Here is a 20,224-nt window from a genome sequence, read left to right on the forward strand (position 1 = left end):
GAAAAGAGCTGAGTCCTTACACATTTGTCCGGAGTGAAGGCCGGCTATCACATGCACCAGCCTCCAGGCGGTTTCACGCAACCCCCCAGTATAGTGAATATAGTATTGGGAGGGAAGTGAGGAATGTTCAAAGGCATGGTGGTTTAGGGCACTAGCCCCAGTCCTCTAGAGGCTGGGGGCACAGGGGATGGTGGTTGGGAGGATAAGGAGATCATTAGGGACATGATTTTGGGAGGCCCATCGTAGTCTCTGGGTGACATTTAGTCATATGACAAAAATCATCCTATGAATTAGCAATCTCTACCATGGAGAGGTCATGGGAGAGATGGGGTGCTTCTGTTACCAAACTGTGGAAGGGGCCCATGACTGGAATAGCCTGGAGGAGGTGGTACACAGGTCAGGAGTAAGGTGCATTGGCAGGGCTGCGTGGAGGGTGGTGGCGTGTGTGTGTGGGGGGGGAGGGGGTTGAAGGATGACTGGGACTCAGTGCCATCAGTCCTTTAGTACTACATTTCCTCCATACATTCAGCCAAAGAAACCCATGGGCATTATGTCCCAGCTTTGCAGGCAGCTCCAGCAGCTCCTGGGTTACTCCCAGGGGAAAGAAAGCAATGTTGCTGTCCTAGACAGAGTGAAGAGAGCTCCCTTTGCTTTGTGGCTTGATTCACCCCTGTGTGAGCACAGCTAGGGTGGCAAAGAGACGGGGTGCACAGCCGCAGCTCCGTGATTCAGTGCCGTGTTGCCCTGGTGTGCGATAGCTGCACGAGGGAAGCCCTAGCTTAGGCTTCTCTCAGTGGAAGATCAGGCGTAAAGCTTTGCCATGACCCCATTCTGCTCACACCTTGCCCTCAGAACACTCCCTCCTTCCTCTGCCACAGGGCGTGGGAGGAGAGGGGCAGGAGACACATTGCTGCCTCCACCTGCGAAGAGGGGATTCTCCACTGGCCATCTCTAGCTGCTTGCAGTGGCCGTAGCAGACTGGAGAATCCAGCCCTTTCTCTTCAGTGGGTGGTGGGGTTGGAGAAAGTGTGTGGCACAATGGTCACCTACCCTTCTCTGCGGTTTGCTTTGCTTAAGGCCTTTAGCAATTTGAATACAGCAGAGAATCTGATCAAATCGGTGGATCTCAGAGCGACTGTAATTAACCAGTTTGAGGAAGCTACCTTCTACAGCCTGAAGGGTGAGGTAAAGAGATAGCAAGACATTGAGGAACCTCTTTATGTATCTGGTTGGGGCCATCCATATAAGATGATTGCAGGTTTCCTGTGTCTCCCTCCTATGTCCATACAACCTCATCCGAAACTAAAAGTCCAAAGTACTGGATGGGCTCGCATTCCCCCTTTGGCTTAGGTGGGGCCACTGAGTTGTCTCTCACATCTATCTTAAATGAGGGGTGGAGGACACAACAGTTTCGATGACGTTTAACCCAACCCACCTCCGCCTTTGGCTCCAGCATTGATGTCATGCTAGAAAATGGCAGCTGAGAGCCCCACCATTTCGGAGCATGCAGTTGGCTGATAATGTTACAAACAGTCTTTGTCTCACTCTCCCTTCCCCTCTGCAGGTCTGTTATAACATGGGCCAAATGAATTTGGCAAAGAAATTTATCAGGAAGGCTTTGATTTTATTAAACAGAAGATTCCCATTTAACTTGATTGGAGTCTTTTTTAAGACTCTGCTGGAAGTGTCAAAGCATGCGTCTCACCAGAAGAACCAGCAATTCTTGTATAGTCGCAGTAAAGGGTAGGAAGTAGAACTGGAGTAAAACCAAGTTGGGTGGATTTTACCTTAGTCCCTGGTTGTCATTTAGACCTCGATCCTGCAAACACTTAAGCACATTCTTAATTTGAAGCATGTAACTCGCATGCTTCAAATTAAGCATGTGAAGAGTGGGGGCTTTAAAAAGTGGTGTTTACACACTCTAGTGAAGAGGGAATTACAGATACATGTATTCCCAATGGTACAGTACTTTAAAGCAAAGCATTTATTTTGGAAAACAGGAATCAATTGCAAAGAAATGCATTTGCTTCTGAGAATATTTTTATGCTCCCTGCTACTGCTGAAGGCATTATTTCCAAATGTTGGCCTGTCCTTGCTAACCAGCCTCATCATGGGAATGCTTTTTTGGGAGCCATGGGCTTTGGCGTCAACGGGGGCAGAGGAAGCAAGGAAAAGCATCTGGTGTTATGGAGAGACCCTTTGGGCTGTGTGGGATAGTGTTGTTGGGGATTCAAACAGATAGAGAGAGAGGTGAGGCGGTGGGAGTATCAGCATGAGGGGATGGACGTACCACAGGAAGGGGAGATATCAGAGTGGGGTGCATAATGGGGGAGGTGCTGTGGAAGGGGAAGCAGGGGGAGATGAGGGACCCCCAGTGGAGGGGAGGCAGTGGTGGAACAGCAGGGGAGGGGTTGGTGGCAGAGGTCAGTGAGGCAGCCCGGGGTACTGGGCGGTGAGGGTTAAGGCAGTGGAAAGGAGGAAGTGCAGAGGTGAAGGGTTAAGGCAGGAGGGGAGAAGGGGAGTCTGAAGATGGGGTGCTTGGGGGTGAAGGTGAGGTAGTGACGGACTGTCTAGCAGGGGGATTTCAGGAATGGGGAAACAAGTGAGCAGGAAAAGGCTGGATTCCAGGAGGGGTAGGTGAGGCCCTGAGGGGTGGGATGAAAGAGTTTGGGTTGAGGCACCAGGGGGGAGTCAGGCTGTCTCATCTCTCCCCCAGGAATCCCCAACATACCTCATCATATCCCCATGCTGCTGCCACCCTCCTCCTCTGCTCACCTTCTTCCCCATCTCTGCTGGACCCCCCTTCCTGCTGCAACAACTCCCCCCCCCCATTACATTCACCTCTTACCCCCATTGGTGGGGGAGATGGACAGAGTAATTCCCTGCCACGAAGCCACCCTCCTTCCTGGATCACCAAAATGTCCTAGCATAACTGCCTTTCATCCGATACCCCTCAATAAAACACCCAACACCTACTTTGGCCTCCCCCTACAGTGTCCCCAGTGGAAGGCTCCCAGCCTACACTGCAGCAGTCTCCAGATGGTGAGCTGAGCTTTCACCCTCCTTCCCGCTCCAAACTTCTCTCCATGTGAAATCCGTCCAGACTCCCCAATAGCTCCCCCCAAGCCAGCTTGTGGTGCTCTGCATGCCACGAGTCTTCTCCCTCAGTTCCCAGTCTCCCCTCTTGCTTTCCCCACACCCACTCCTTCTCTCCCTCTTGCCCCAGCCCCCTTGTTCTCTGTGCCCCAAACAGCCTCCCACCCCAGTCTCTTTCCTCTCCCCCATCCCTTCTGGCTTCTCTTCCCTTCCCCGAAGATCACCAGTCTCTCAAGCTTTTCTTCACAACATGAACCTTGTTCTTTTGAAATAATAAATGGCAGCCAAGGTTCTCCCTGTAATCCCATGTATCAGAGGGGTAGCCGTGTTAGTCTGGATCTGTAAAAGCAGCAAAGAGTCCTGTGGCACCTTATAGACTAACAGATGTATTGGAGCATGAGCTTTCGTGGGTGAATACCCACTTCGTTTTCTGCTTTCTGTGATCCCATGACTCCAGGAGCTGGGGCTTTAAGAAAAATGCCAACTAGCATGGCTTTCCCCATATCCCCCTCACAGCTATCCCCTCTGATCCTCCCCATAACTGTGCCCCTCCATGCTTGCGGGATGGTGGGGGAGAAGTGTCTGACCCAGCCAGTGGTGCTCCCTCATGCCCTGGCTAAGACCTTCCTGCTCCCCTCTGCTGACAGAGCAACCCCTACTGGCACAGGGCTACAATTGCTAATCCCCCCCTGGCTGGAGCCTAACAGCTGATCTGTAGTGGCCAGGGAAGGGGGAGGGTTCTCAGCATTGCTGCATAAAGCAGACTCAGGTTCTTCTGTGCTGCTCCCTTCCGCAGCCAGCCAAAGTGGGGAAGCAGATGTCCCACTTCCTTCCCAATGCCCACAGGTACCCTCAACCTCCCTGCTGCTACGTCCACCTCCCCCACAATGCCACACCTTCCCTGACTGACCCTCCCCCAACTGGTACCCCATCATCCGATTGCTACTTCTTCTATTCCCCTTTCCTGCCCTGGAATCCTCCATGCCTCCTCTCCTAGGAGGAGGAAGAAATGTCCAGTTCAGGATCCCGCCTCCTCCTCCTCCCACCCCCACTCTATTTAATTAGTAGCGATAGTGAGATCTTTGTGCTGCTGTGATCTGCTCTGGCTAAAGATGTGTCTTGTGTGACAGGGAGAAGAAATTAGCTTTCCTGTACCAGCAGGGCCACTGCCTTTCCTTATTGTGGCAACTTTTCAGCCTGGACACTGCTACAAACAGCAAGAAGTTCTGTCGCCTGGCAGCACTCATGAAGGTGAACTCAGCAGAGGAATCGGATGATGAGAGCCAGGTGGGTCCACCTTCACCACTGGGAACCCTCTCCTCGTGCCCCCAAAGAAGAGGAAGTAACTAGCAGCACTGGAAATAATTGTGGTGACAGGACACACCTTGCCCAAAGGGGATTGAGGAGTCCTGACTATTATGGAGCAGGTATCTGATTTCAACAAGCAATGGGTTGACCTATAAAAGCTTGCTGTGGATAATCATCCCAATGTTCTGATGTTTTTCTGAACCTCATTCACACTGTCTAAGCCTCTGGGGCTGGAAATCTCATGGAAAACCAGCTTTCTTGTCAGATTTCCAGCATGCCTTGCTTCTTTCTGTCTTGGCTGGTAAAACATGCCCATGGTCTTCTTTCTTGTCATGTTGCAGCACTTCTGCCTCTGAAAAGAACTAGGGAGGCAGAGACATGGTGAAATGAGAAACAAATAAAGTTCGCTGAGCTTTTTTAAGCTTCCCAAAAGAGTTGATCTGAGGTTCAGTTTCATTTATTTCTTATTAGGTTGGTTCTGATTTTTAAGCTATTGCTAATTTCATCTACACTAGTTTATATTCTGTGCCTGTACAACACCTAGCACGGGGGGAGGGGTGGGAATCCTGACTGGAGCCTTTAGACATGAGCATAATAAGTGTTAGTATTAATAATCCTAATTTTTTTTAATGGTCAGTATTGTAAGAGAAAAAGGAACAAAGAAATGTGGGGGTTTCTGGTTTATCCATTTGTCCCTTTTGAGCCTATACCAGATAACGATTCAGTCAACAGTTTCAGGCTCTTGTTTTTTCTTGTTTTGAACATTTTAGATCATTTCATCCTATACGGAATTCTCACTCTGCTGCCAGATGATGGGTTACCAAGATGAATGGATGAAATATGAGCTGATGGCCATCCAGCGTAGCTCTCACCTACAGGTTATCGGAGGAGGGCTATTAACAACAGTTAAATTAGCACAATCACTGGCCTATATGAAGCTCTGCTTGGGTAACCTGCCCCTATCTATTCAATTAGGTAAGTCTGCTTTCATCATATACTGTGAAGAGAAGGTGTCAGTATTAAGGGAGAGACACTTAATACATTTGTTTTCTCCACAGGCTATCGAGCTCATGAAATGTGTGTGCGTTTGAAGAAACCGAAGCTGGACTCTCTGGTTCTCTGCATGCTCTTCAAAGCTCTCTTTCTGAGCATCAGGTATGATGCAAATTTATGTTCCCGTATGAATTGGCTAAGGAGAATGGTGTATGGAGAAGAAATCTAATCAGGAACTGTGGGAGGTCGATAGAGACCCAAGTATAGTAAATATAAAGAAATCCCAATGACTTCAGTGGGCAAGGCATGTGGTTACAATGACAGAAGACAGACCAGTGTCTCTAGGAAGTGTCTCTAGGAAGGACATCTTTATGTTTAAGGCTCTGTATAAATCCTTTTTTTTTTTTTTTTTTTAGAAAATTCCCGACAGTTCATAAGGAATGAATTTGACAAGTACATTTAGTCAATTGTAAGGAAAAATATGTAAAAGATCATGGTTTGGGGGCATTTTCTCGATTTCCGTGCCCTCCACGAAAATGTGATTTACACAGGGCCCTGTTTATGGTGTCCGGCCTCATGGCTGACCAAGGAGGAGATGGAGGGATAATACTGAGCCATACCTAACAGCTCTTAATGTGAATTACTATCAATGATAACAATGTGCCCTTGACAGAAAGAGGTGGGAGGCACATTATGAGGGCGACCAGGACCTCCCTGGTCTATGGATCCAGGAAGTGAGGAAGTATGAACAGGCTAAATTTGGCTTTTTGCTTTGGTTGGCTGGTACTTTTCTTCTGAAGTGAATTTCTTCCTCATGAGGAGGCAGTTTGGATCCCCATACTTGGGATACAGGTACCTCTGTCACATGGCTCAGAAGTGTCAACTGGAGTCATGTGGCAGCCTTATTTCTTCCCACCCCTGGCAGATTAGAAGACTGGTCTGTCTCTTATTAGACATCTGTCTATAACAGGGGTCAGCAACCTTTCAGAAGTGCTGTGCCGAGACTTCATTTATTCACTCTAATTTAAGGTTTCGCGTGCCAGTAATACATTTTAAAGTTTTTAGAAGATCTCTTTCTATAAGTCTATAATATATAACTAAACTATTGTTATATGTAAAGTAAATAAGGTTTTTAAAATGTTTAAGAAACTTCATTTAAAATTAAATTAAAATGCAGAGTCTCCCGGAACAGTGGCCAGGACCCGGGCAGTGTGAGTGCCACTGAAAATCAGCTCATGTGCCGCCTTCGGCACGCGTGCCATAGGTTGCCTACCCCTGGTCTATAAGAACTCTCTCTGAGCCACAGTGGCTTCCTGAACAGACTTGTTCTCACAACTGTTCCTTCTGCTGGGGCATGTTTGTCTGTTGTAATAGGTTGGCCACCTGGCTTCTATATGCACTGCTCCTGGTGCTTTTCCTTGTCAATGACCAGCTGGAAAGGCAACTAGCTCTCCACAGTGGACCTTGCAGACACTTATATGCACATAGGGATACTCTGCGCACCTGGGAAGGACCACAACGGAACGTCTCTATCCACTCAGTGTCTTGTTGGGCATCCTTGAAGCCCTTCTCTATAAGCTTGTTCACCAAAGATCCTTGGAGAGAAAAATAGGATAGATATATGAGTGGAATGATGGATGGGAGGATAGAGAATGAGACATGGAAAGAGGAAAGGAAATAAAGGGATAGGGGAGAAACACCTCAGAATAAAATGAGTCATGCAATAATTCTCCATGATGTCTAGGTACCAAGATTGTGTGCAAGTACTGAGCTGGCTGGAGGAGTTGGCTGTTGAGGAGGAGAGAATCATTGAGATGGCTTGTTTCTTTTCTTACTGTTTAGAACTCTTGCTTTATGCTGGTAAGTACTGGGTGATGAGGACAACAGATAATGGCCTGCTTAGCAAAGACACTCCTGGACAGGGACGGTCGCCATGTCAACACTGCCAAAAAATGGTGGCGCCATTCTGGCATCTCGTTTGTGGTTAAACTGCAATTGACATGCTTTTAAAGAAGAGAGTTAAAAGGTTTAACAGAAAAGGGGTTGTAGCTCCGATGAGGGGATGTTGATATCTGTGTAAACGTTGAAGCTTTTGGGATATTCTCTTACAAATCTGGAGCCTTATAATGGGAGTGGGAGGTTGTAAAGTTGGCTAACAAATCTCCTAAGGCTAACTGGGGTTCTGCAGACTTCAGTCAGCCGCATGGAGGAATTCCCCTCATCTGTACCCCAATCACCCTGCTCCTTTTAGCCCCCGGGCACTCCGCACATCTAAAGCCTTGTGTACACTTAAAACCTTTGCCAGTATTACTATATCAGTATGGCTGAATTGGCAAAACCCTGCTAACGGATAATGCAGTTATACCAGCTAAAAAATTCTTTGGCTGGTACAGCTTATACCAGTTTTGTGAATGACATAAACTGTACTGGCAAAAGCCCTTTCCCCACCCAGTATAGCTGCTACATGCTAGGGCTTTGGCTGGCATAGCTATCTCATTAAAAAAATCACTCCCCTAACTGACTTAACTAGGCGGGTAAAACACTGAATCGTAGACCTGGTCTAAGGTCTCCAGGATCACAGCTGCCTTCGTACAGACTTCAGAAAGCCACAAAGTGAGGGGACTGGGTGAGAACAGGGGGCTTGGCTGGGAGATGAAGTGGTCACTTCACACCACTTTACAGGGGGTTTCCTGAGGTCTGCAAGAAGGGAGAACACCCTTGTGAACCTTTGATTGGTGGTGAGAAACCTTTTTTCTTGGACAAGTCTAGCCTCTCTACTGATCTGACTATGCTGTGAGCCCTGCTTCTGCAAGAGAAAGGGCTAGAGACTTTCCTTGCAGTGAAAGTCTAGGGCTCCAGCAGTCCTTTTACATGCTACATCAAGCTAGCCAGTGTAGGAATGTCTGTTCCTTGGAGTATCTGTTAAACGTGATAAATAACCTATTGTAGGCAAGGTTACTCTCACAATTGTGATCAAAGGCAGTGATCTGCTGAAGCCAATTCTCTTTGGGTTTTTGGTTGTGGTTATTTGGCTTTTTTCCCCTACAAAAGTGGCAAAAAAGTTGGAAGAATTTGAAACTCTCTTTTTGCTCTGGCAGCAAAGAGTCCTGGGCACCTTATAGACTAATAGACGTATTGGAGCATGAGTTTTCATGGGTGAATACCCACTTTGTCGGATGTTCTGTAGTTTAAGGAGGCCCTCCTTTTAGAGAGAGAGGGCTGGATAATGGGATCCAAGTGGCAACCTTCCTTATGGAAGGACTGCTGCTGCTCCACAACATAGGAATTGCTTTGCCCATCCCTGCATTGCATCCATTGTGGAGAACAAATGTAACCCACACACCTCCTGAGTGTGGTATTCTGTCCCATCTAGTGGCACTGAGACCACTTAGAGCGAGAGTATGAGTCTGCTCTACAACCTTAGCTAACAGGCAGCTGGCTTTTAGCTCATGCAGTAGAGGCTCATGCATCAAGCTCCAGAGGTCTCAGATTCTATCCCAGCTGCCGTCAATTGGGGTCTGTCAGTGTTACAGAAACATGGGCAGTTTAATAGTGGACTGCATGCTTGGGTGATGATGCTTTCATTTTTTCTGCCCAGTACAGGGTTTCTCCCCTTGCACTAGAGACCACTGATACAGAGCCTGTGACAACCCCAAGGAGCTCAGTTAAAACCCCAAATCTTGCAGCATTCCTTTTAGATTTTCATCGAGATCTGAGGATTTTTTCTGCCAGGCGATTCAGCTACTTCCAAGATCCCTCTTGACTATCTTTGTACTTATGGTAGTTTTAGAATAGGGAAATACACCCCCACCAGAAGGGGAAACAGCTTTTCTAATGCAAATTTCTTTTACAGGATTTTCATTTAAGTCATTTAAAGAGTGCCTGGAATTCATACAGCGCAATGAAAAAAACTGCATCCTTATGTCTCAGAACAGCATCATGTTGGGGCTGTATTCATCCCTGGCCATTTGGTAACATACAAAGTCTCCTCAAAATTGCTTTGCTGTGTTACTGGTTTAATCTTTATTTTGCCATATGGTGGGTTGGAACTCAGAAACTTTGGGCCGGATTCTGCTATCTGTACTCACGTTGAATAGCAACTTAGTCCACGAGTCCTGTTGAAATCAGTGTGACTACTTGGCTGATCAGGTACTTCTCAATGTGAGTAAGGGTGGCAGAACTGGGCCAGTTCTACTAGAGGACTGAATGGGGTGTTGATGAGCCTTAAGACCACCTTAGCTGAGGGGGTGTCTGAAAAGTTTTTGTCATGATGGCACATACCTCGGATGGATAATTTTAGGTCCAGTAAAAACATCTTTATTTTGCATTAAATTATTATAATCAACATCATTGTGCCTAGGAGTCCTAGTCATGAACCAGTACCCTGCTGTGCTCGGTGCTGTTCAAACACAGAACAACGAGACAGTCACTGCCCCCAAAGTACAATCTAAGTGGGTGGTAATCATATCTCATGCTTTGCTGCATGCATTAGGAAGAATTCCTCTCCCCATTGTATAGCAATGTGCAGGTAGCTAGATGCAGTGTGAGTTTTCCATCTATAGATCAGTGCCACTGGCTGGTCCAATAGTCCAATCCCCTACAGCAAATCTTATGTGGATCCCTCTCTCTCTCTTGGTGATCTAGGTTTGCCAGACTTCAGCAGTGGGGCAACTTCAAGGAGCCATTTGAAAAGGCCAGAAGGTTGCTGAGGAGAACTAACGCCTCATTCTTTGCTACTAGTGGATTCTGTAAATTCTTGGAGTGTGAGGTCCTTGTGCTACGGAAACACATTGAGGAAAAGCCTAATTTGGTCCGGGAGACTCGTACTAAGACGCTAAAGGTGAGAGGGAGAAGGAGAAGTCCACATTATGTGGAAAGACTGTAAAATGCAATACATTTGCAAATGGAGGCTGGATATCTCCTGGTGGCTGCTAGACATGGAGGACCTGATCCAAAGCCTGTGATGTCAGTGGGAGTCTTTCCACGGGTTTCAACGGGCTTTGAATCAGGCCCATTGGGAGCAGCCATCTGTCAAGTTTCCTTACACACCTCTCTTTCAGACACTGGGCATTATGATAGGTCAGGATGGGAAGCAAACTAGGGAAGTCCAGAGTCGTGGTCTAGTGGTGTGTGGGTGGTCTGGTAACTGGGAGGACAATTGGTATTACAGGCAGTCCGGGGCAATGGTCAGAGTTCTTGCAGGGGGTCTGTAGCCAGGAGATCCAATCCAAGGGTTTGGGTTGGCAAGATAGGTAGGTGCAGTCAGGCAAGGCAGAGTCAGGTGAGACAGTACAGCAGCAAGGCAAGGTCAGGCAAAACAGCAGGGCAGCAAGGTGGTCCAGGCAGCAACGGTCTGCTGCTCAGACAGCTTCCTCTTCCTGTTGGGGTCTTCATATAGTCCAGGTGCCCAATGAGAATGCTGTCAGTCCAGCCAATCGGGCCTAGCTGCTGTGGGGCTGTAGGCCTTTATCACCAAGGCTTTCAGTCAGGGGTAGTGGTTCAGCGTGCTGCCATGGCGTGGACGCTGGGGATACCGTTTAGGGACCCAATGGATTTGGATTCAATACCAGGTCCTGACACCTGCAGCACTCCAACCCTGTGTATCGACTCAGCTCTACTAGCCTTGGTCTCCTCCCTTGAATTACCGAGTTGCCTGTTCGGGCCCCTGTAATGGTTTTAATGGCTGTTCAGGTGGTGGTTTGGTTTTGAAATTCCTTCAGTGTTGCACTACAGCTCAGCATGAGCATTAACCAATGCAAAGCCTATTCCAAGTGGAGGGAGAGGTTGATCATAATTTTGCTTCTTTCCAGTTGATTCACCCAAAAATTGATGGCAAGAATTGCAAAAACTCTTCTCCCCTCATAATACACTACAATGGAGAGGAGGGGAAATCCCCAGACAAAATGAAGTGCCCCCAAAGCACACATACACACTTCTATTTTTGGCGTGGAATGTGGAAATTGGTCAAAAGTGATGTTCTGTATTTGTATGTGTCCAGTTATGCAAGGGAGGAGAGGAGAAGGCATTGACATTTTTGCACCGTGCAGCTAGGTTTATGTCTACATTGTAGAGTTTGTAGGGGAGACAGAGAAACTTGAATTTGATGCAATAAGAGACAGGAAGCCAGTAGAAGGACTCAGAAAGTGAGGGAAACCCTTGATCAAACAGCAGTATTTCATTATCACAGCCCTTCAACTATATGTTTTCAGGGCCAGTAATTGATGTACATTTGTGGGGTGAGAGGGCCATGACAGATTATTTGGACATTGTGAGATGTGGAAAAAGATGCTATTAAGGCTGTGCCAGATGTCCCCTCATCTCCATCCCACTCACTTTGCAAGAAATGTATCTTTAGGCCTCTGGACAGGAGGTAGAAGATAAATCAGCCACACAGAGTGCACAGGTCCCAAAGAGGAATTGTCCTGTAGGTCGGATAAGAGACTATTGCAAAGCCAAGTTTAGTGAGTGCTGCCTAAGTGCATGATCAAGACAAGTTCATACAGTCTGAATCTTTCTGGTTTTCATCTCACCCCTGCTACTTTCTAGCTCTCTGCAGGTTTCCTGTTTCTTTCTAGGTGAACTAGGGGTCACCAAATGAAATTAATAGGCAGCAGGTTTAAAACAAATAAAAGGAAGTTCTTCTTCACGCAGCGCACAGTCAACTTGTGGAACTCCTTACCTGAGGAGGTTGTGAAGGCTAGGACTACAACAATGTTTAAAAGGGGACTGGATAAATTCATGGTGGCTAAGTCCATAAATGGCTATTAGCCAGAATGGGTAAGAATGGTGTCCCTAGCCTCTGTTCGTCAGAGGATGGAGATGGATGGCAGGAGAGAGATCACTTGATCATTGCCTGTTAGATTCACTCCCTCTGGGGCACCTGGCATTGGCCACTGTCGGTAGACAGATACTGGGCTAGATGGACCTTTGGTCTGACCTGGTACGGCCTCTCTTATGTTCTTATGTTTCTAGCTGGCTCAGGCACACTGTATTCCTGCAAAGGGATCTCAAAGCTCTGGGATGTCATCCTGACATGAATCTCAATTGTTCTCTTGTTAGGACTTGGACCAGGTTCTCTCTCGATGCTCCACAAGCCCTATCTATTACCCTAGGGTTTACCATCTGAAAGCCTATATCCTCCTGGTGTTGGGCAAAGAAGAACAGAGCCAAATCTACCTATCCCAAGCATTCCAACTCTGTGACATATATGGAAACCTCCTGGAGAAATCCTGGCTGGAGATCAGCAATGTAAGTCCTGAGAGCTGGTAATCTGAAAGCTCTTTCCTTTGGGCACCAGATGAGCTGGTCTCTGGGAAGGGATTTAGGATTCCCTAGAAGAAAGTGCAGCTGGCTACAGGTCAATGGCTGCAATATAGATAAAGTCAAGGGAGGGGTTGTGAAGGCAAATGATTGAAATCCTGTATGGAGCTGTTGGGTGCCTGCAGTACCTCCCTAGCACCCCTTGGGGGAGAGGGTGGGCACTGTTCCTGTGGCAGAGTCCAGTGCTGTTTAAAGCCTCTGCCCCCTTGCCCAGGGGTAGGGGGAATTAAAGTAGCCGAAACAAACAGTTTGGGAAGCCAAAGAAAAAGAGAGCAAAAAAAGGGCAAAAGTATCAGCCCCTCTCCTTTCTGCAAGGGCCTGGATGGGCAAGGCTCTCCAGCTGTTTCCCCAGTCAGCAACCCCTGCTTCTGGGAGTCAGGGACCACTGCACTGCAGTCCTAGTCCTTCAGAGTGCTGCCCCAAACTGAGCGGGGATCCTCCTTTTTAAGCCCCCCCTCCCCATACCTAGGCTGGACAAGCCTTACAGCTGCACTGGCTTGAGGCTAGTTATGCCGGAGGAGCTCTTTAACTCCTTCCTGACAGGGGCGGGGAACTGCCCCACCACTGTGACATACACCCCAAGCCCACCTAACTGCTAACTTCCACTAACATGTGTGGTATATTCTCAGATAGCCTGGGGTTGGCATGACATTTGGGGACCAGGCTTGGGGAGGAGCATGCACAGCACCTGATCCTTCACCCTGTTGTGTATGTCCACACCCACCCACATCATCAGGACTCTCCTCCAACAGAATGGAACAGAATCTCTCAAGGACTCCATTAACTGTGCTACTGCTTACCCTGCAGTGGTGACTATTTACAAAACCCAACAAATAGGCTTCCAGCTCTTGCCAGGGTTACTCTGCAGTACTCCTTGTCTATGCTACAGGGAAAAGTTGATCTAAGCTACGTAGTTTAAGTTACATAAATAGCATAACTCAAATCGATGTAGCTTAGATCTATTTACCACAAAGTCCACGCTACGCAATGTCAACAGATGTTCTCCCATCGGCTCCCCTTACTCGATCTGGTGGCGTATAGGAATCAACGGGAGAGCGATCTGTGGTCGATTTAGCAGGTCTTGACCTGTGAAACTGACCGCTGATGCATTGATCACCGTGCGTCGATCCCCTGGTAAGTGTAGACAAGCCCACATCTGCCAAGCTGGGGAGTGAGATGCAGCCTGAGATTTCAACCCAAGTGTCTTACTCAGTATTGTGTGCACAGTACTTACCTTGACATCACTGGACTGATTCTCAGGGCTATGGTTTAAGAAGCATATAATCCCATTCAAAACATTTAACAGGTTTAGGACCATTTCTAGTACACGTCCAACCATTCCAAAATAACATTGCTTCCTGCTCTGTGCCTCCTGGAACTTGTGCTTTGGAGTAAATTTTGATGGAAGATCTACAGGACCATCATTTTTAGGGGTCTAGTGGTTTTCTCTCTAGTGCAAACTTTATATTTGCAAAATTAAATCTCCTTTTCATGTTGTCCATGCATCTGTCTACACCTGCCTGCCCATCATGGCTTGGTCAATCTTGTCGTGGTTAACATAGCATGTTCTCCCTAGCATGGCCATAACATGCTCCACATCTACACACACACTTGGGTTTCTATTATGCTATAGACTGTGCTGAGCCACCTGTTTTTTTTGAGGTCCATCTTGATCGAGCCTCAGTCGTTTTCAGTGTCATGGTGAGCAGAGGGCAATGTTGTGTTAGCCCAAAGAGTGCAAATGGACCTCCCAGTGCAATCCCATACTGCAGAGGTGCCCTGACTGGTCACTTGTCTGCATTCCACTGACCAGGAGTCAGCCTGGCCAGGACCCACCTACTTGTACAAACAGTGCAGCACACATGAGTGGCCCCTAGCTGCACAGTGCTTCCACAGTGGCAGGCTTCTTCTGATGATTGATTTGCAATCTGATCTCTACAATGCCTCATTGGATCATCTGACCAGGCTGCCAGCTGGCCAGCACCGACATCAGGATACTCACTGCCTTATGGACAGGGCCAGAGCCTGTGGTACCACATGATCACAGCAATTAGGGAAGGTGTATATATGATGGCATTTCCCAGCATCTGGCAGAGATGGACATTCCCTGTACTGGATACTGCATTATGAGAGCGATAGAGGAGAAGGCCTCTGAGTGCCAGGGGGAAGAGGAATCTGATGAAGTGCTTCCTGAGACAGCTGCAGGTTCAACCCTGGAGAGCAGGAGAAATGCCATTCAGATCTGGTAAGCTACTTCATAGTTGTGAAAATGTACCAATGGGGTCTGATTTGGGTTGGGAAGGGAATGCATTCCCAGATTCTCCTGAGTGTGTGTTTGTAAGAGCCCTGCACAAGCCACCCTTCCCCTCTTTCCCTCCTTCCTTCCTACACCTCCATCGCATGGTCAGTAGGTCCCAGCACACCCAGTCCCCACCCCAATTTCCTTTTCTTGACCCCACACCTTCTGGTTGCCTGGCCTACTGTTCCCAATAGGGACAGAAATGCCCAATCTCTGATGAACAGCAGCTGGCTGTTGTCAGATGTCAGACAAGCAGAGAAAAATGTAAAAGGCCCACAAGCAGCAATGCAGAAAGACTTAAAAACAGGAGCATTACTAAAGATTTAGTGCAGTCTGGCCAAGACACCTACATGACAACGTATCTGCTGGGCCATGTACCTTGAAGCACCTGCAAAGAGGCTGGTATAACTGGAAGACACTGCCAGATTGTAGCATGCCTGCGATGCATGAAAATCAGTGCACGGTAATATGCGCTTTCACGATACACTCCTCATATAGACAGGACATGGAACAAGTGAAGGCAACCACAGGAGCAATGGACGTATAACAGCGACAAGCATTCTTACTGGAAGAGTTTTACCATTGACAGTGTTAGTTCCTGACCTAATTTTAACCCACTCTTGTGAGGTAATGTCAGAAAATATCTCAAAGCCAGTGCTCTAATGTAGCTCTTGTGTTTCTTGACAGAGCCTATTTTCTTCTCCTGCCCAGGGGAGCTGATTGGAGCAAATGGCTGGGGTGTATAGTTTGAAATTTAGAAGTGAAGCAAAATGGATACATTTGTCTCATCCCTTGAAAGTATTAGGCTAAGAAAGGTATGATGGCTTACTATGGACACAAACTCAAAACTAGTTGGTTTGTCTTAACAGGACCTTCTACCATGGCCCCAACTGCACAGTTCTGTTTTGGACCAAGACAACAAAGGCCAGTGTGGGCACTGAAGTTAAAACTCTCCTTTGCCATGATGCCAAGTGCTTTGAGACCACAGTCTACCATGTTAACCAATATTGTCTCACTGTTTCCTTGTGCTTCCCTATCTGTCTGTATCCACCTGTTGACTCTTGTCTTAGATTGTTAGCTTCTTGGGGCAGGGATGGTTTTTTGTTCTGTTTGTCCAGAACCTAGCACAATGAGGCAATACAAATAAAAATAATAATACTAATAGGCTGACAGCTTTGGGGCCAGGAAGCACCTGCGATTCGCCTTTTAGCAAGACATTGGCCAGAAATATGCTTGGTCCAATCACAGTTGGAGGAGAAGGGGAAAAAAAAGTATGGGAAATCTACAGCTAGGATGGCATACAAACCATGGCCAACTACCTTCATCAGAAGGACATGCCCCAGGAAGGAGAGGGGATTTGAAATATGGATGTCTGAGAACTTTTTCCAGACCCAGACAGACACAGGTAGAGTTCTAACCACTTGAGTAAGATCCTTCTCCGGCTCCTTGTTTACAGTACTCTGCCATACAAAATGTGGAAGACTTGAGTTTGGAATCGGCCTTTCCAACCACAGGCTCTGCCAGCCTAGCTTGAGAAATTCCACCCTGGTGGCAAACTGAGAGAACAATTCACCTTGCAAGATGCATTTTTATCATCTTGGAGGACAGTTCTGTGGTTTGATGGTTCTGTTCAGGTGTCATTGTAAAGGCAGCTAGCCTGCTTTATTGCAATAAAGTATTTTGTAGAAAGATAAGTCACTACAATATTTATACTTCCAGTATAGCGCCTCTGTAGCATGAAGCATGAGTAAATCATCAAATGAAAACCATTCACTTACACCCTAAAAGGGCATAAGTAAAGGGGCTTAAGGGGCCTCAACATCCCTGTGTGGGCTATCTGTATCATGGGTCACAGCATGGGGAGCTGAGTAGTTTCAATGAGGTCCTACTTCCCTTCCTACATAGGGGCAGGGAATCCAACACACCAGCCAGCAGTGCTGAGCCAGCATGGAAGGGGAAGAGATCCGTGCCTGGTTTAGGCATGAATGATGCAGATTACTTCCTTCCCCAAAGCCAGCTGGGAACCAAGGGTCAAATTGCAACTTTTGTAATCTGTTTGTTCCCTGGTTTGCTGGTGGGGCAGTGTGGGATAGATAGCAATCGATAGCAAGAATAGGGGGCTCTTGTCAGATTTCTCCCCTTCCTGACCATCTTGGAAATGCTGTCTCTGAAGATCCAGTCTCATTCTGGCCTCTCATTTCCCTTTTGTTTTCCCTAGGAGTGGTGGTTCACTGCAAAAGGCCCCATGGAAGACTTATGGCTGAAGGCCGCACCAGATTTTCCCAAGTGGAAAATAGGAATGACAGAGAAAGACTTTCCAGAGATCCATAAAACCAAGTACTTGCTGCGGGTGCCAGCACTGGATATTAACAATCCTTTCCCAGAACCTGAGATCCCCGATGTCTGAGCTGCATGTAGTTCTGCCCAACTGGAGCACTTTGTAAGCCTTTGTAACCGGCACTGCCCAAATTTGTAAGCATTTATGAAATATTCCTATGGTACAACACCTGCTCTCTGCAAAGCCCTCTAAATTTGCTCATCTCTTTCTTTGGTAAATGTAGGTTCTAATGTCTCACCGTGGCTTGCTTAGACCATTTTTTCCTTACTGTTAATTAAACTCTGCAGTAGCTCTTCATTATAGTAATGTATTTCTTTATAACCTGTAATAGAGTCTAGTGCTATTCCCAAAAAGGAAAGTCTAATTTAATTTTTTTTTAAACATTCACAACTAAAATGCACTTTCTTCAACAAAGTCACTACAACTCTCCACCCACTGTAACGATGCGACCTATGGCGGGACACTACTGAGAGTATCAATTCAGGACAAATTGCTTAGAGTGGATGCATCCGACGAAGTGGGTATTCACCCACGAAAGCTCATGCTCCAAAACGTCTGTTAGTCTATAAGGTGCCACAAGACTCTTTGCTGCTTTTACAGATCCAGACTAACACGGCTACCCCTCTGATGCTTAGAGTGAGGCAGTCACAGCCCAAGGCTGGGGTTCCTTCACTATTAAGGTACACCAAACCAGCCAAATGGAGAGGATTTTGGTTTCAGTCCACTGGCTAACCAGAAGTCATCAAGCAATTCCCTCAGACACTCCAGTTTCCCAGTATCACCACAAGCATCACTCCTTATGGGGACAAATGGTTATGAAAACCAATACCTCAGTAAAAGAAAAAAGGTTCTTCCAATCCCAAGGACCAAGCCCCAGACCCAGGTCAATATACCAATTAGATCTTACTCATAAATCACACTGTTGCCAATCCTTTAGAATCTAAAATCTAAAGCAGGGGTCGGCAACCTTTCATAAGTGGTGTGCCGAGTCTTCATTTATTAACTCTAATTTAAGGTTTTGCATGCCAGTAATACATTTTAACATTTTTAGAAGGTCTCTTTCTATAAGTCTATAATGTATAACTAAACTAGTGTTGTATGTAAAGTAAATAAGGCTTTAAAATGTTTAAGAAGCTTCATTTAAAATTAAATTAAAATGCAGAGCCTCCCAGACTGGTGGCTAGGACCCAGGCAGTGTGAGTGCCACTGAAAATCAGCTCGTGTGCCCACGCCTTTGGCATGCGTGCCATAGGTTGCCTACCCCTGATCTAAAGGTTTATTCATAAAAAGAAAGAAATATAGATGAGAGCTAAAATTGGTTAAAGGAATCAATTACATACAGCAATGGCAAAGTTCTTGGTTCAGACTTGTAGCAGTGATGGAATAAACTGCCAGCTTAAGTTAAGTCTCTGGAGTATATCCACAGCTTGGATGTGTCATTCAGTCCATTGTGCAGAGCTTCAGTTTGTAGTAAAGTTCCTCCGGAGGTAAGAAGCAGGATTGAAGACAAAATGGAGAAGATGCAGCTGCCTTTTATAGTCTATTCCCATGTGACCTGTGCTTCCTTTGTTTCAAACACAAGCTGCCCAGCACATGGCTTGGAAGCCTTAGAGTTCCCTCCATAGGCATGTCCCTGCATGCCTGGCTGAGTCATAAGTTGTATCTGCCTTCTCTCAGTGGGTCAGTTGTATAGCTGATGGTCCTTAATGGGCCATCAAGCAGGCTAGGCAGTGCTGATGCCAAATTGTCTGGGGTGTCACCCAGAAGCATAGCACAAGTCTGAAATACAGACAGTATCGAGCCAATACTTATAACTTTAAATAAAAAAATGATACATGCATCCAGATAGCATAATCACAACCAGCAAATCATAACCTTTTCATAGACACCTTACTTGACCTCCTTTGTACAAGATTTGGTGTAACTATAGGACCTTGGTTGTAACAATGATCCATACGGTCACAGTTTATGTCAATAACGTCACACCCACCACAGATATTTTAGGCATCCCCAGCTGGTGCTGTTCATGACTAGTTTCTGTATTTTATTAAAAGGCATGAAGTCTGTTGTGTGATGCCTTTCAGTAAGAGAGATCCTGTGTATGAGGGTGCTAATCCGCGTGGCCTTCAACTTTGCTTCAGCTAGGCTGCTGCCTCCATCTTAACTTTTGAAAGGAAATAGACCTGGGAGATGAGAAGCCGAAGGCATGCATTCAAAATTTCTTGTTTGTGGTGTACTGAGAAATAGAGTTGGTGGAAAAATTGTCATTGAAATTTGAAGTTCCAAAACCCTATGAAAGTATTGAAAAACAGCAAAAAAAAAAAAAGTTTATCAAAGTTCTGAAAATCTGGAGTCTCATAGAAATCGGTGTCTGCATCTGGAGTCTCATAGAAATCTGTGTCTGCACACTGGGAGGGAGAAAACATTTTAAAGTGAGGAATGGATACTGGACAGTGTGCATTCAACTCTGTTCTGACACAGGCGATATACAAACTCTCCAACACTGCATCCTCTAACTCCTGAGGAGTTTAAGTGCAGACGTTATCAAGCAATGACACTCAAAGGTAATAACCAGAGTAATAATAACCCTGCACATGTCAGTCACCACAACTGCAAAAAATTCCACTCTCTCTCCCTCCTCTCTTTGGCCCTCACCCTGAAAGCATTTAAGGATGTGCTTAACTTCATGCACCTGAATGAGCCCCTGGACTTCAATTGAGCATTTGTGGTGCCAGAGTTGTGCAAGTTTTAGACACTAAATGTACCAAAAAACTGGTAAGAAAAATAAAACTTTCCTCCAAACTGCCAAAAAGCTGTGAAAACAACTTCCCCTCAAAAATGTTTAAAAATGCTTCCAAATTCCCCAAAAG

At 46.5% G+C, this 20,224-nt stretch overlaps 1 protein-coding gene across 7 annotated transcripts in view; it reads left to right on the plus strand.

The window, feature by feature from the left end:
* The window catches only part of ADCY10 (adenylate cyclase 10), a 70,535-nt gene extending 52,932 nt beyond the window's left edge, over window positions 1-17,603 (plus strand). For 6 of the 7 annotated variants that reach the window (XM_045028214.1, XM_045028208.1, XM_045028209.1 and 3 more), the window contains 10 exons: window positions 1,078-1,185; window positions 1,565-1,743; window positions 4,227-4,383; window positions 5,175-5,379; window positions 5,463-5,559; window positions 7,142-7,257; window positions 9,251-9,368; window positions 10,042-10,237; window positions 12,457-12,645; window positions 17,235-17,603. In XM_045028214.1, the coding sequence (XP_044884149.1) occupies window positions 1,078-1,185; window positions 1,565-1,743; window positions 4,227-4,383; window positions 5,175-5,379; window positions 5,463-5,559; window positions 7,142-7,257; window positions 9,251-9,368; window positions 10,042-10,237; window positions 12,457-12,645; window positions 17,235-17,423 (1,554 nt within the window). In that variant the 3' untranslated portion in view covers window positions 17,424-17,603. The remainder of the gene's footprint in view (window positions 1-1,077; window positions 1,186-1,564; window positions 1,744-4,226; window positions 4,384-5,174; window positions 5,380-5,462; window positions 5,560-7,141; window positions 7,258-9,250; window positions 9,369-10,041; window positions 10,238-12,456; window positions 12,646-17,234) is intronic. The other variant, XM_045028210.1, reaches the window with a different exon arrangement.
* Window positions 17,604-20,224: the final 2,621 nt, after the last annotated feature.

Source organism: Mauremys mutica, chromosome 8 (genome assembly GCF_020497125.1).
Source record: "Mauremys mutica isolate MM-2020 ecotype Southern chromosome 8, ASM2049712v1, whole genome shotgun sequence".
In the NCBI taxonomy this organism is placed as follows: Eukaryota; Metazoa; Chordata; order Testudines; family Geoemydidae; genus Mauremys; species Mauremys mutica.